This window comes from Lepidothrix coronata, unplaced genomic scaffold (assembly GCF_001604755.1).
Source record: "Lepidothrix coronata isolate B3197 unplaced genomic scaffold, Lepidothrix_coronata-1.0 Scaffold33, whole genome shotgun sequence".
Lineage (NCBI taxonomy): Eukaryota > Metazoa > Chordata > Aves > Passeriformes > Pipridae > Lepidothrix > Lepidothrix coronata.
Window position 1 is genome coordinate 1,916,617 of NW_016690213.1, and position 17,417 is coordinate 1,934,033.

The 17,417-nt window shown below is 35.4% G+C and overlaps 1 protein-coding gene across 8 annotated transcripts in view; it reads right to left on the reverse strand.

Moving 5' to 3' along the window:
* The window catches only part of SYT14 (synaptotagmin 14), a 124,687-nt gene that overhangs the window by 51,775 nt on the left and 55,495 nt on the right, over window positions 1-17,417 (reverse strand). For 3 of the 8 annotated variants that reach the window (XM_017811719.1, XM_017811718.1, XM_017811716.1), the window contains exons 3-4: window positions 12,886-13,050; window positions 10,719-12,002 (exon numbers count right to left, since the gene is read on the reverse strand). In XM_017811719.1, coding sequence (XP_017667208.1) covers window positions 10,719-11,664 — 946 coding nt within the window. In that variant the 5' untranslated portion in view covers window positions 11,665-12,002; window positions 12,886-13,050. Of the gene's footprint in view, window positions 1-6,365; window positions 6,585-10,718; window positions 12,003-12,885; window positions 13,051-17,417 lie in introns of all 8 variants that reach the window. The other 5 variants (XM_017811722.1, XM_017811720.1, XM_017811721.1 and 2 more) reach the window with 2 other exon arrangements.

Here is a 17,417-nt window from a genome sequence, read left to right on the forward strand (position 1 = left end):
ACTGTGGCCTTATTCTGCCGAACACAATACAACCATACCGAGGCCCTCACTCTATAATTTCAAAACAGTAAGTCTTCATTCACACTTGGCTTGAAAGTAGATCTACTAACATGCAAGGAATAATGATAGAAGATAAACTGGAAAATAAACTGGTTATCATGGGATTCACTGAGTAATCCATTTTTCCTCTCTCAGCCTGTTCAATGGGTTTCACCTCAGCTTGACAAGTCTGAATAAGTAGGATCCTACTTCACAAAATGTATTTACTGAGGAAAACTTCACAGGTTGCTTTAACAAACTGGGAAGATTCACCTGTATACCAGTTTTGAGGTGCTTATGAAGGACTTTTTGGTGCTTATGTTGAAAAGATATTGAGAGAAAATCTCTACATATACTTTAATTCAGTGAGGAGACGTTTCCCAAATAGAAACTAACAAGAGGGAAGGAAAAGGCAAAAAGCTGCCTAAAGAATTAGATCCAAGAGATTCCAGAAGAACAGTCACCTTCATGTGCAAAGATTGACACTGAGGAACAAGGCAAACATATGTCCACAGACACATCAACATAAAGTGCCGAAAGCCTAGAGAAGAATAGAAGAGGAGAAGATAAACTACAAAAATAACATCATATTCTACCTTCACAATATGGAAATGATGGATAAAATCCAGTAGCATATGTCTGCTAGAGCAGCAGATTCTCATTTAAGAGAACTTATGTTTTCTCACTGCAGTCTTTTAGTGCTTCCATATGTTTCAAAAAAACCTTGCGAAATGTAAGGCACTTGGGCCAATCCCAGAAATAGAGCCTCTGAACAAACATGTCTTCAGTCATGGGGCTTTACCAATTGAGAAGTTAGAAAAAGACTTTAAAATAGGCTGGAGATGGAACCTGTGGTTGTAATAGAACTGGTAAACTATAGCTAAATAAAGTACATCTAAGTGTGCTAAGTCAGCAAGTGAGCTTACTCCTTTTTTCCATCACGATGTCACTTACTTTGTCTCAAATTGCGATCAATCCCTCTTGCTTGCTCCCTAATCCGGAATTTTGCACAGCTGTTAAAGAGGTAATTTGGGCAAGACATGCTTTAAGAGTATCACAAATCAACTATGAAAAAATCCAAACTGCTTTCTTCCCCTCTTCTACCTTTCTCATCTCAAGGGATTCAGAGAATCTGGATTTCAAAACCAAAGAACCATCTATAGTTTTTGACATCTGCCTGCAAAACTGTAATTTCAATATATTAACCCTAACATTACTAAGTTTAAAAACTTAAATATTTAGGAATTTAGGGAACCATCTCTTTAAAGAAAACATCTTGTACTTGCCTATGAGGCTTAGAGAGATAAGAAAGACACAACTTCCCAGTGGAATGCTTGGTTAAAGTTGAGGAAGCAGCCACTACTGGAAACAAAGAAGCTAGTTTAATATCATATTTTACATTTTTTTGAATTTGAAGCAATTAAGAAAGCATGGTCCATTTAAGATCACAATATAGATATTAAAAAATATTTCCAAATACGAAGTACAAAGAATAATGCCAATGTGAAACATAAAATTTTTACACTTCCTTATTTAAATCCCTATTTGAAATTATAAACTCTTTGTTAGCAAAAATATCTCATGGTGGGTTTTTCCCTATTTTTGTTCTTTATTTTCTGAAACAGACATGTAATATCACAGCCTATCTTAGTCCCCTCTTCCAAAATATTACAAATAGTTGGAGTACATAAAGGCAATACTACATATTCAACACATTGAAATGGTAGGAAATAATATAAGAAGTAGGATACTTGTTATAAAAACCTAAAATGAAGTTTTATCAGGATGTGTGTGAGGAAAAAGGAAAAGAGGTCACTTCAGGAAGTGACCATAATATCCATAATATCCATATTTTATTGGATAATATTAGAAATAACACAAATACTATTACTGGCAAAATTAAAATTTCGAACTTTGAGCTGACCCTGGAATTCTGGGCCCAAGCACACAGATTAAGTCCACATACACTGTAGGTACACAGGTTTCTCTTTTTGGTGATTAAGTTTTCGGTCATTTGTGCAAGAGTTGAAAATTTCAGGTGCAAACCTCTACCATTTTCCTTTTAATGATGACATCTGTCATCCACTTGATTTTCTAATGAATTAGATTTTCCTTTAGTGATATTATGGAATTAAGCCTGCCCATGAGAACCTCGCTGCAAAAGTTACATATTTACAGTAGCTTTGAGTCTGTAGAAATATTTGCATCTAAGGACAATAGTAATTTACTTTTCATTTTAAGTACGCACCATAAGTTATTAAAATCTAAATGTATCAAGTGTGCAATACAAATATATAAAGTAGATCAGACACTGGTCATAAGCAGGTATTTGTGAATGAAAATTTAAAACCTTAAATTTCACATAATTAACTAAAGTGCTACTAGAACATTCCATCATCACAATAACTACCGAAACCCACAGAATATATTGCTTTCTTCATTCAACTGTTACAAACATGATACAAAATGCCGTGCGAGTTCTATATAAATACGTTGAAAAGAAAGATTAATATGGCCATCTAGAGGAGAAAAGAATGATATGAAAACACAGCACACACATTTTCAGGCTTTGGAATATAACATTTTTAGAGGCATGAAGCCAGAAAATGGATGTAATAAACTAATTATGTAATTGATAATAAGTGAACCTTAAAATAATGTGATCAGACATTTTGAAGGTCTTAGTGATGCAAACATATTAATATTATACATGCTTTTAGCGAATCTAACAGGGTGTGTTAATAAAGACAAGATCATATTTTTGTCTCATTGTTAAATTTTGTGTGTGCAGAGTTAGACACATCTAAACAAGTTTAAACAGTGAAGACAGAAGTTCAGAGTAAACAGTTATTAGTAAAACTGTTTATTGACTCCCTTGGAAACACACAGCTCACTACTGCAAGATACAACACGTGATAGAGATTAACTGCTGAAGAGAAAATTCAGCAGAGAAAAACAGTTTTCTGAAAGTGAAATATTTGCATTGCTCTACCTCTGATAGAATTCACAGAATCATGGAATGGTTTGGGTTGGAGGGGACCTTATGGACCATTCCAACTCCCCTGCACGGGCAGGGACATCTTCCACTAGACCAGGTTACTCAGAGCCCCATCCAACCTTCCCTTGAATGCTTCCAGCTTCTCTGGACAACCTGTTCCAGTGCCTCACCATCCTCGCAGTAAAGAATTCCCTTCTAATATCTAATCTAAATCTACCTTCCTTCCGTTTAAGACCATTCCACCTTGTCCTTAATCTTAATGATCAGGGGCTGGTTTACTAGCAAGGAGCAGGAGGAAAACAGAGATGAGACAAAAATGAATTCTGTCCTCTCATCACTTCACTGTCCTGTTTAACATATGGACTAATCAGTGCCATAAGATAGAAATACAGCCAAAATGCTAAAGACTTAGAAGTAGAAATGGTAAAGTACATATGAAAAAACAGAAGCACATGAAGTCAAATGGAGTGACAACTTTTTCTCATATGAAATAAAGTACATAGGAAGACATAGCTTGCTCATCTTCCACTACAAAGAATCAAGAAATGGTTCTATTACCTGTCTTTACATTTCCTATAAAAATAATTTAACAGTCATTAAAACCAAGTATTTAATGAAATTATTTTCCAAATTTAAGGAAAACAGTAAAGCTTTACACCTAGTTACACTGAAACATCTGGAATGCTGATGTTCCCCCCCCTTGGAATCAGAGATTTTTAATATCATCTGCTCAGTGGACTGTTCCTCTGAACACATATGAACTGTTTGGTAGCAATAGCCAGTCCCTCATTTATTTAAGACTGTAGGCTTTCTTCATGAGGTTTTCAGCTTTCTCTTTTCATCAAAGTTCTAGGTTTGGCAGCTTTCCCTCTATAATGATCATAACATAACAAGGGACACTCTGCCTTTTCCTCTATTCTAAAACTTTTTAATCATTGTGCAAAGATTCTTTCGTTTTCATTTGAAATAATTTAGGAGGAGTGTGAAAAAGTACTAACACTATTCTAGTGTGCCACCTTCAGGTCACTGAAAAGTGAAAAACACTAGGTTGTTAATCTGTTGTCATGTCCAATACTAACCTTTTTTTTTTAAATAATATTAAACATAATTTTGTTGAGATTAATACATTCCAAAAATGAGACAAACATCACTCCAATTTGCAAGCATCTTGCCAAACACTGTAGAATGACTGCAGGCTGTCAAATAAATAACACTGCTGACTCTCCACTTCTTGTAAAATGTGGAAAGAGAATAATGTCATAAGCAGCAGCAAAAGCAAAATACAGTCAGTATTAAAGATTTATGCAAGTAGAAGTATGTGGTTAAAATTTTCAAATTTTCTAAGTTAGAATGTTTTGACAGTTTTTGCTTTAAAAGGGCTTTTTTCCAAACCCTGAATATGTCTGCATATATATAAAATGGGGTTTATATCCAGCTTGCTCCCTGAATGAAAGAGCACTGAGAAGGAATAGCACCTGGTGACAGACTTCTTTAGCAATAGAAGAATAACAAAAAAGGAACAGAGGAGAAACAATTGCAACTTTCCTGATGCAAAACTTGGACTTGCCAACAAGGTTATTTTGTCTTAGATTATAAATATGATATAGATTTCTAGACTGGAATTTTCATTCCCCAGAAGAGGATAAAAATCAGTGACTATGAATCCTGATGACCTAAGAGAATGATAAAGAAGACAATTACAAAAAAGAAATAAAATACAACCAAAAGAAAAAATTAGATACAGGCTAGTACGATGTCTTTGAAGCTTAAATGTTACAGAGTCAAATTAAAAAGCTCAGATGAACTGAGGACTTTTCACTGAGAAGATGAACTGAGGTGGATAAAAAAACTGAGCAACGATGAAATAGAAAGACAAATGTCATGACTGACTATTTCAACAACCAGCCTCAGTGGTTTGAAAAGAAACAAATACATTATTTGGATATGTGAAAGTAGTCTTCTGGTATAATTTGTACTATTTGCTGAAAAATACCATAATTTTTCCCTCTCCTGTTAATATACATCATCACTTTTTCCCAACAGTGACACAAGCCGTATAAAAAATTAGTAACTTGTCTTTCATGTTTCCCCAACTAACATTGCTGAGAGATCTCAGTAGATATAAAACCCAAACATGATACTTTTATTATCCCTCTTCCTTGTCCTTCTCCATCACGGTGTCCAAGGATCAGTTCTTACCACTTGATCTCACCTCTGCATCTCCTTCACTATTTGCTGGAACTCAGCCTTCCTACAATCTAACAGCAAAGGAAAGAATCGAATTTTCTGATGATCAAAAACGAATTCTCTTACTCTGTAACTGAATTCAACTATGGCTTTCATGTCCTTTGGGTCTTAGCTTGGGATCACAAATGATCATACACTAATTAAAAACTTCAATGGCAAACAGACTTTTATATAATTTAATTACATTACATAGTAGAAAATATTTTTTTTCAAGCACTTCTGGACTATATAGAACATTTAAGGACAGATATCTTTTAATTACATGTATCCATGCTTATTAGAAAACATCAAACACCAAAAAACTTCTGCATTTTAATGTACTAAAGGGAGACCAACAAATATCTTACTATAGCACAGTACCTGTATTAGAATCTGACTTTTATCTGACTTCCACAAAAGCTCACTTTTCACACTCGAAACTGGCTACAGACACAATTCTCACATACAGCTATTTTCAAATACAAAAAGCATATTGACAAAATACTGACAGCAGAATTCTCAGCCTCTAGGTCAAGTTGCCACCCTGACTTAAAATCAAAAAATATACAGCACATAAGAGAATATCCATTGTTTACATCCAACTTTCAGCATCATGGAAAAAATACATTAATCTAATCTTTGTAGTAATTTCTTTCAAGAGAAGAAAACATACAGAACATTCCAGTAATGCACACTGCAATGACCATATGCACCATAGCCAATAACCTATTCCATTTACTTTGCTGTTATAACAGCTTATCAAGAGAGGAATAACATGTCTCCTTTGTATTTATAACACCACAAATTCAACAAGAGTTGCCATGCTTCCTTCCTAAATCAAACCAGTTTAAATTTCCCCCAAAATTAAATTTAAAGAAACTTAATATAACAAGGTATTATATCATTTGCAGTATTTCTGAAAGAATGCACACAAGTCTGTGCTTTTTTTTTTTTTTTGAGCATGCACAAATATAAAAGGTGTCTGGATATTTCTCGCAGATCTTGACTATTTTCTAGTCAAGCTGCTCTCGTCTAGGACTTACTTATCCAGAACACAATTCTGAAATTTGGAGTAAAAGGAAGGCTTTTAAATCACTCTTACCTTCATCTATTGAGGCTTCACTACTGTATCCATCATATTCTGCAGACAGGGGACTATATTTTTGTCTGGTTTCCCATATATAGTTTTTTTGCTGTCTGCCATCCACCACTGGCAGCCTGGAACTCTGGGTTCTAGACAAGGCCTCATGATATTTACCCAGTGCTTCATCTTCACTCTCAGATGATGAACCATGCTGGTCTTTACTCATATAAGAATTGTCTGTTTGAATAAAATAAAGCAAATCGACTACAGCTCAAAATAGAATACAAGAAAATAACCATAAAAGGTTATCACTGAAGATATTTAAGATATTTCATTAAGAAATTTTCATTAAAATTTCTGTAATATTTTAAAAATATTTTATTGTAATTATAAGCATTATATGATTTTGTAACTGGTGAGAGCTATTTTCATTTTCTAGAAAACCTGAAAGATCATTAAGCCCCAAATACCATTCTAATACTTATTCAACAGAAAACTGATCAATTCTTGTAAGGCAGCACGCACTGACATTCTTGAAACCCTTCATTAGGTAGGAAAATGCATTTGGATACCTAACATACAAAAGGCAGCTCCTAATCCTACATTCCCAGCTGATTCTTGCTGTGAGCATGCAGCATAGCATAGAAATGAAACTGATTTGCAAGAGAAGCCTACAAAAAAATCATCTTAGGATATTTATGCCAGTAGTGCTTAAACTCATAATAACAAATGGGAAAGAAAATGCTAGTGAAAGATGTTTGCATGCACAATTTTATTTAACTTTAAATAAACAGCCTCTTGTTCAATAACTGAAATTAATGCAGATTCTCACTACAGACATCTGGCAACAGCAAAAATTACATGGAAAAAATCTATCCAGTCAATTCTTTTATGTCAGCTCTTCTATAGTGCCCACTCCTGTGGCTAACGTTTTCCAACTACATCTCAAGCATGACTTCCTCCCACAGATCAAAGATTCAGCTGCATATTTATCTCTGTAAAAGGAAAGTTTCCTCCTCCCTCTTCCAAACTTCAGATGGATTCTACCCAAATTTAACATGCTTTGCACAGGTTCTGTAAATCTCAGACTCCAATAAGCATTAAGAGATTTCATGTAAACTCAGTAAAGGTCAGCATGACCACTACTCGGTGAGAAAGCCTATAGCATACAATTTGCCAACGAAGTTCCATTACTAGAAGAGCTTTGAGACACCCAAAAGGTTGTTTTTCAGCTCCTGATTCTGTGAGGGAATGTTCTCTAAAATGCTATCCAGTCATACTCAACCGCTTCTCCCCTCCCTGCTTTTAAGACCTCTTCCCAGTCCCTGTCCTTAGCTCTAGTTCTGCATTTCCACTCCCATTAGTCTCTGCCTTCACATCCAGTCAGTCTCACTCCTTTGCCTGACTATTCCTACTAAAGGAAGGATTCAGATTACTCAAAATGCAGCCATTTAAAATTAAAGTAACTCAACGTATTTCAATCATATAGGCCTCTTCTACAGTCAAGTGTTTGCCTAACTATTAATAGAGGTCCATCCTTCCTACTTTTAGGTAAGCCTCTAGAGCATATGAATAAAACCACTTCCCATCAAGGTCTTTTTCTCCCTGGTACTCATACAAAAAAACCTATGCTACAAGTTTAGGTAAGACATCTTTTAGAAAGTTACATTTATATGAGTCGAGTCATACTCTAAGTTCCTGCTTTCCAGCCCCATTGTTGTCACCCATCCTACTTCAAATCCCAATCTACAGCATGCATCACATTATATTTGTTCAGGATGTTTCTGTCCTCACAAAGGACACATTTATTCTCAATTTTTCTGTTCAAACTTCCACTGTCCCTCAGCAACCACAAACATTAAATGCACGATAAGACCTGCTCTATTCTTCAACTCCTAAAATGAAGCATATGAGTGCAAATGGGATGGTCAGTGAATTTAACAAGCAAATTATAAGAAGTGTTTACCATGTCTTTTCAAAAAGCAAACTTTCCAAAAATTTACAACTTCATCAAACTTTGGGGTTTTTTTTCCATAAAAGAACATGGGCCTCTCTGACACAGGAAAAGTGCTCTCCCACATTTCAAGTACAAATTCCAATATACAAAGGTGCCAAAATATCTTAGTAAAGCTGATGTGAAATCTACTTATTTTGTTGCACAAATACCCAGCATGTTTTCCCCATAATATATTTTTGGAAACAGCTGAAGATTTTAAAGTATAACTTGAGGGGAAAAAAAAAAAGAAAAACAAACCAAAACAAAACAAAAACTAACATGATCTCCAACAGAAATAATGCCTAATTTCATCACAGATTTTTCAAATTTAGCACACAATTTTAGGGAACTGAAAATAAGGTCTTGAAATGGAAAAAGTCAGAAAACCTTAACTGGATATGGTGCTATCAGGCCTACATGCAATGTGTACATAATCTTAATTTAGTATTTACAGGAAAAATAGTGCCTTAATAGACTGCTAATGAGCAACTAGGTCTTTCAAGTCTAGGCTATCAATTTTAAACCAAGTCTAACAGATATGGTTCTTCCCATTTTATGGATGTCTATAAAGCAAGTTCAATTTCGCTGATCACTTATTGAAAATATCACACAAGCAGGATCTATTCTGGCTAACACATTCAGTGCAAGAGGCTGCCCAGAAAAGCCTCTGCTGGTACACAGAGTAAAATTTTATATCTCATACAGCCCTCGATAGGCTAAAACCTGTCAACTTGGAAACTTCTGCAGATTTCCACAACTATAATTAAAGCAGAGCATAAAAGGACTAAAATATAGTGCCAGACAACAGTATTAGATGCATCCTTTAGCATCGCAAGAAATGTATTCACAAATATGAAATTAGGTTCACTAATCAGCCTGCATAAAGAATGGAACAGTATAAAGCATGATAGCAACATGTTTTAAAGAAGAGTAGAAAGTTATGTCTCTAATAATACACTGACTTTTGTAAGCATCCAGAAGTTCTCAGGGACAACAATTATTTTTTTCTCCAGTTCCTAGCATAAAAGACTGAGAATGTGTACTATTATTATAAGTCATGAAGCAAGACCTCTTCAGAGGACTTAAAAACCTCACTAAAGTTAAAACATAAGCTATCCATGCAAACACTTTTTAAAATTAACAATGCAAATCTGTTTCAGATTCTTGGGAAAAAATAGCTTCCTGTACATTAAAAAAAAAAAAATCTCAAGATTTTATGCCTCTCCTTGCCCCTTCTTGTTTGACTTTCATATCTTAGTAGGAAACTTGCCTAAGAGAATTCATGTTCTTATTAAAAATTTTGCTTTATTTGGCTAACACGGGTCATGAGCAATTAGTACACTATTGAAATCTATTAATTTGCTTATTACGGGACCTAAAATGCCATTTTTCAGAGAGAATATAGTTTACAAATATAGTATTACATAAAGAAATAATAGATAAGATCATAGTTATCATACAAACATGGAAAACACCTCCTAAACCAAATTAAAAAAACCAACCAAACAAAACCAAAACCAAACCAAAACCCAAGAAAGCAGATAACTGAAGTTTTCAGATAAGGGAAAACACACACACTGAAGAAAAAAAAATGTGTTTCTATTATGAAAGCATTCATTCTCTGCAGAAACAGCACCTGTGGAAAAGCCTGTGTTGCTTTCTAAAACTTTCCTAGGCAGCTTGCAAAACAACTGTTTAAAAATGCAAGGTTTTAATCCTTACTTTTACTTCAACTGTTATTGCAATCCCTTTATCATATTGTTTAAGACTAGATGTTAAAGACGGCACACACAGTATCCATATCAACAACACACAGATTTTCTTTGAAGACTACAACTTTAAGACAAGCCTCATTCACTTTTTCTATACTTAAAATCGCTTAATAGCCATTTCTCATTGAGTCTTGCGTCTTGAAATCATAATCTTACACATCCCAGAAATATTCTGAAGATCTACTGTAATGTAAATGCAAGAGAAGTTATTTCTTTTATCATCTTAGCACATTTTATGCAATGCTTTTAAAACAAACAAAATGAAAACGACATTCTGGAACAAGTATTAATTAATTAATTCATAGTTTTTAACAGAAATCACACAAGGCACTGCAGAGAAGGTAAGAAAAACCATGTAGAAAAGAAAGTAAAGTTAGAACATAGGAAAGCCATTTATTAATCAATTCCTTTAAGTAATAGTTTCAAAAGTAATTAACTTTCAAGAAGTACCAACATCATTAGAGAATGAAGCACTGAAAAAACAAACCTACTTTCATCCACAGGCAACACTATTATTAAATGTGTACATTACGTGAAAAAAGTAGGAATTATCATAAGTTTCAGGAAAGGTTGAAGAATACAGTTTGCTAATGGACTCCTCACCTTTTCCTGCTGTCTTCTTATTACATAGCTCTCTCTCTAATTTCTTTGAGTTTTTCTTTTTACCATCATTTGCAATTGTAGTTGACATGTCTTCATCCTTTGAGGTGAATTTTCCTTTTCTATCAAAAACGGCTTCTGGTTTCTTTTCTTCGATTTCATTAAGGCAATTGGGATCATTGTGCATCTTCTTCAAGCTGGAGTCTGATAATTTTTGCTTCTGTACTTCAACAAGTTTTGTTTCTAAATCTTGGGGAACATTCATGCTATGCACTTGATCAGAATCCTTAAAATCAACTCCAGGTGACCGTGGTTTGATTTTTCTATGCAAGTGTTTCTTAGAATTATCCGATACTGCATATAGACAATTATCTTGCTCCTCAATAGACTGCTCCATGGTAAATTTATTACTTTTCAGGTGACTATCCTTCAAGAACTTATCATTTACAATACACTCATTTCCCCCTACTGCTTCCCTTTTAAAAGGTCCTCCTACAGACTTCAAAACCTGAGGTACTTCTGTGTAACTGGATGGATTATCATTATCTGTGCCTTGTAACTGGCTCTCGTTTTTGTCCAAGACATGGTCAGATACTCCAACTTGACTTGTACCTTTTTTTACAAAATCTAATGAATTAGAATAATGAGTCTCTTTGTGTTCTGCCACACCTCTCTTCACTTTCATGCTAACTTCCTGAGAACGAGTTAATGGCGGTGTATGTTCCTCTCTCCCTTCCACAGGTTTATCATTCTGCATTTTGGAGCTCTCATCTTCTGCACGAAGGCCATTTATCATGCTGGTTACTTGTTCTGTTACTGAGTCAGCTACAGTGTAGCTGACCTCTCCAACAACACTGGCCAGATCATCCACAGCACTGCTAAGCGTGTCCACCAGGGAAGACACAGAGGGGAGGCTCAGATTTTGGTGAAGGTTTTTGAAAAATGCCATTTGTCCAGCCTATTCAGCAACAATTTTTAATAATGAAAGGTCCTCTGCTTCACAAACAGATCACCTCTGTTTCTTCAAGTTCTATTTCAGAGCTATTTGCTTTTGCTATCTCAAAAATCAATATATTTACCAGGGGAAGTTGCAGCTTTCCTCTTTCCATTCAATGTGCATTGAAAATAATGAGAAAACAGCTAAGTAAATACCTTGAAATGAGGCCACAATCAACCAGCAAAACCATAGTCTTTCATCAACTGCAGCACCAACTAGCCATAAAAAAATTCATTATTTTCAAAAACCAGACAACTGTGTGAGGTGGAATTTTTTTTTTTTATCCTAACCTGCAAAGAAGAAGTTGTGAGTTAAATTATGTCCTTTCATCAATGTCACACTGAAACAAATTTTTAACACAACACAACCAATACACATCATGGAGACTTCTTCACCCCAAAACATCTGCTGCCTTTTAAATAAGGTAAGGTATTTTGGAACATGAAGATTTGGTTTGTAGCAAAAAAGAAAGTTAATATGACAGACTTAATTTCAAGGGGAAGAAATTTTTTTGTCTCCAAGAAAATTGAAAATTAAAATTTAGCTCCATATTTTAAGAGGTAGAAGGGAAGAAGACCTCTCCAATTTCCCATTCTCTTCCCTGGGGCCTTTCTCTTTCTCTCACATCAGCTAACAAAGCCTGTTCAATTCTCATGGCACAAAAGTAGAAAGGGGTTGTTTTACCAACCCCAAAATCTTTTTCAAGGTCTAAGTTTCTTTGTCACACATGATCACTAAAGACCTTGTTGTATTGAAAGTATTCAGTAACTTGCTAGTCAGAGATGTTTCCAATGTTTTAGTTCTTTAAAATTACTTTCCAGGTGAAAAATGCAAGACCTCCAAAAGTTTGGTGAAGGATTTTTAATAAGCTGAGTGAAAACCCAATAATCCATTCACAAATTTACTTGAAAAGATTTAATTTTACACAATTATGGAATGTTTAAAATGAGTTCAAGAGTATTCTCAGAGTGCAAGAGAAGTATCTTCCCATAAGTAAAGGTCAACTCTTTGGTTATATAGCTGTTGAATTTCTGTAGCTCGTGGACACACAGGTTTGTTCCTTTCCAAGTATTGCACAGTCACAGGAAAAGTCAACGCTGTTGTGTTGTTACATCCTTGTAAAAATGTGCATTTTTATAATTAAGTTTAGTACACTTTATGTCAAATACTTACAAAGTTTATCTTGTGAATTCTTTCTTGTAGTGTATCCTGAATCGAGATCTGGGAAACCACTAACATTTTCAAAACACATCTTCTTATTAATATATAGGAAAAGTAGCAACATGAGAATAATGAACACCCCAACTGCAGACAGGAATCCAATTGCTTCAGGAGATACTAAAAGAAACAGAAAAAAACACATTTTTCAAAATCTTGTAAAAGTTTATAAAGTTGTAACAGTACCAGAATTGATCATTATTAAATACCTCTAAAGTTGCAAATATATATGCAAGATATAACTAAAAAAACACCATTTAAATTTGAGTTAATGTTTAGTCATCTTTTCAAAGAACAGAAAAGCATCTGGTCCTAATCTAAGCGAGGAGTGACCCTTTGAGGAAGAGGTTCTGCCAGAGTACTGGACTCCATAACAAGACAGAAAAATGGGGAGATTACCAGAAGATGTCAAGGCTGATGATTTCTGATGGAACGTCTGACAGAGTGAGCACTGGAAGGGAGCTAGCAGCAAGCCCTCTGGAAGGGAGTTAACAGCAAGCCCTCTTCCTGGAAGGGGATGGAGGTTTGGCTACCTGGGCTCAAGGACAACTCTGAGATAATGCTGCTGAGGAGGGACTGAGGCCTTGCTTTGTCAGCCTGTTATGCTCAGCACCTGGCTCCTCTTCCCTTAGGGACCAGCTGGCCTGCACTGCTCCCTGATAACCAGGATACCGTGTGAGCAAAGAAAGGAATGAGAAAAAGCACGTATGTTCACTTGCATATGAACCAGAAAGAGCTACGTGGAATAGAGATAAAGCACACCTAATCAAAACCAGGTAGAAGTAAAAGAGACCAAAGGAGACTGACGTGTCTTAGCAACCATGTAAAATAAAGAATATGTAATTGCTATTAAGCAGGTAACTGAAAGGGAGTATTGGTGATATATGACAGGGGTAGAATCTTACAAGTCCATCAGTATCTAACAACATCAATAAGACCATTTAAGGCCAAGGTTATCAAGGAAAGGGTTTTAGAAATATGAAATCTGCAAGTGGATGTAGCAAATTGGAGCAATAGGGAAAGAGCAATTCAGGGGCAGCTTGTTTATTTGAAAGTAGAGTGGGTAGAGAAAGGTATATAGAAGGGTAGGAAAAACAAGCGTCTAGAAATGTAAGAGGTAAAGAACAACTCATAAAGGCAGTACAAGAACAAAAGTGGGCAGATCTTTTGAAAGGCATGCAGATGCCCACAGACTCTAATGAAGCTGAGCTGCTTCATTAATAAAGGGTCAGAGGGAAGACTCATGGGAAACCCAGTGGACTCTCCATAGGGTCTACATCCAAAACACTCCAAGTGAGAAGTTAAAAGGGTGACAGAATTGTAAATTTGTTACTAACTGGGGTGGGAGGTTAAAGTGAAGGTTATAGAACTGTAATTCCAAAATAATACAGTGCGACTGATAAGAAAAAAGTGTTAGAACTCAATAATTACATGCAATTAACAATGGTATAAGGCATTATAAAACTGTGATACCTAGTGGATTGCTGATTAAATATTTGTTAACTGGTTTATTAGTAGTGATCAATCAAGAAGCATTATAGCCTCAGTTATGTCTCAAACCTACATTCTAAAGAGAGAGAGTAAGATCTTGAGGTAACAGACACCTTAACACTTAAGAGTGGTTTTTGTCGCCGCAACACACAGACGTGCATCTTTCAGGATTGAACCCAACTGCATTCATTGGGATGAAAGCTAGGATTTCACATACCCCTTTATTCCTGCTGATTTTGCTAGACTCTCTACTCACCACCATAAATCACATTAGTGATTTTTTTTTCTATTTATTAAAGATTTACAAAGATTTATCAGATTTATGAATTCTGTTTGCCAAGATTTTGGCACTTCACTTTAGGACTATACTGCTGCATGGCAACATTTTCCACTGTGTAAAAAGGAGTAGGATTACAGAAAAGTTGGCAACACACCCTGCATTCTCAGAGATGCAATACAAAAGAACAAGAGGCAAGAGTCCGAAATAACTACAAGAGAAATTCCAGTTGGAGATGAGGGGGGAAAATCCAGAATAAGAGGGATTTATCACTGGAACAGATTGCCTAGATCAGTTATAGAATCCAACTTTAACGTTACCCCTGTTTTGAGGAGGGGCCTGAACTTCAAATTACTTTCCCAGGAGCCTTCCAAATTAAATCATTCTCTGATTTGACATATGCCCTTTGTAAATCTGGGCTCATACATCTATGTAAAAGTGCTGACTGAGAAACACATGCAGTTCCACAAACTCTTCAGTTCATTCTGCAGGATGACAGGGAACATTTGGGTCTGTGGTGCTGTTCTTAAATTATGAAATACGTGTCTTTCAAAAACTGAAAGATCAAAAGAAATGTGCCTTCCACCATCCAAAATGGATTGGTCAGACTTGCACTTCTGTTTTGAGCTGGACATCCAGACCTATCTGAAACTGTGAAAATTATTTTTGCTTCACTTTTTAACTCTGACCAGAAGAGATCACATAACATTGTGTCTACAACCCTGAAAATTTTTCCATGAAAACGAACTTGCCAATAACTTCAAGTGAGACGTCCTGCTGCATCAAGCAGAGCAACAAGGTGAGAAAAGTGAAATTTTATTCTGGAACAGAGAGGAAAGGTAGCTAGTTTGTTGTTGTTTTGTGGGGGGTTTTTTTTATATTTTCATTATCATGAACAAATACAAACAAAAAAAAATTGGCATATGTCAGGCGTTGATTTATTGTTTGTCAGGCATTCCATTTTCATGGAATCTTACTACATATGGGAAAACTCTGAGACTTGACAAAAGCCTCAGCTCATTTTTGACCACAAAGTTTAACAGATGACATCTCCCAAGGTTCTGCTGGCAGTAGGCATGCTCCTACCCCTCCCAAGACTGCATATGGATAACTGAGAATGTCTGGGGCTATTGGAACAACACCTAGTTTTCTTTGAATTATTGGTCCTGACCCAAATGAGACTAGAGACTGGGCCAAGAGCAGAAAATCTTCATTCTTCAATGAGTTCCAGTCCCTAACACTTATCAAACATAGAGGCAGTGGCAGAAAAGGCAGGAAGAAGAAAATGCGATTCACCAGAACGCAGGGACGAACAGAAGTGAGAGTGAAGTAGAAGGTGGCAATTAGACACAAGTTAATGATGTCCAGTGAGGAAATGGGAAGCATGAGTTATGAAGATGGTGTAACATGGAGATGGAGTACACAGAACAAGCCAGAAACTGATGAGAAGGCAAGAAAAGAAGACAGATTAGGAAGGCTTGACAGATAAAGATCATAGGACCACAGAATTTATCTATGAGAATAACTGCTTTATTACTGGAGCAGGCTGTCCTAAGCAAGTTTATCTGAATTCAATGTCAACACTGATTTGAGCAGGAGACTGAACGAAATTCCAGTCATGGAATGGTTCACAATGAAGGACAGCAAATGTTTCCTTCTAATAGGACAAATTGTGCAACAACTTCAGGGAAAAATGCTCTTGTGTATTTCACATTCGATCTTTTAAAACTGTAGGTTTAAATTGTTATTTCTTCTTTTTTTTATTTATGCTTACATTGCTCAGCAACCAAAGCTGCTTTGATGCATCCAAATATGTGCTTAAGGAAGTTCGCCACAACCTAAAAGTAACCTGAAAACCTAAAGCCTTTGAGTTTTTTTCTCCAGTACTTCATGGATACTAATTAGTAAAAAAAAAAAAAGCACTGTCTGCAAGCTTGATAGTTCTCTATGGAAACACAGTATCTGATGACATCTTTCTGGAGTGAAAAAAGAAACTTTGGCTGATACCTAACAAAAAGAATGAAACTTTAGCTGCAGCAAGACTAATTAATTATTAATGTAATTCAGTGTGAACACAGGACTTGAAAATTGTATTTTTGTATCAATTTGCAACCATGTAAAGAGTCTTAGAATACTTGTTCACAGATTAAGCATATTATCAAGTTGAAATCCTGTAATGTATTACCATTATAAAGCCAGGGAAAAAAAATTGTGCTTCAATTTTCCACATGAAATGTGTAGAAATTCCCATCTATGAATACAGGTTTTATACATCACATTAATCTTTCAATTAGTTTCTCACCGTTGAAGTGTCAAGCAGGTACACTTCGTAGACAGAGAGAAAAAAAATTCTTTTTTGCATATAAAATACATCTGTGCTACATTCAGCACCAGAATTATTTTGATTCAACACGCATTGTCATAAATTCTGACTTGTCTGGGCATTAATTGTACCATGAAATGCATTTTAAAAACTCTCAGAGGTTCCCAGTGGTTTCTTCTACTAGCAGAAACGAGTAGAAAAGCATTACTTTCTCAAAGTCATATTTCAAATTTAAAAGTCTTACTTGTATGAACTTCATAATTATCCTCAGCTCTTAAGAAAAACAAAAATGAAAGTCTGAATTTATGAATTAATTTATGTTTGAAATTCATAATAATATAACACAGTTTTAAAAATACTAAAAGAACTAACATCTTCCTACAGTCATTAAGACTA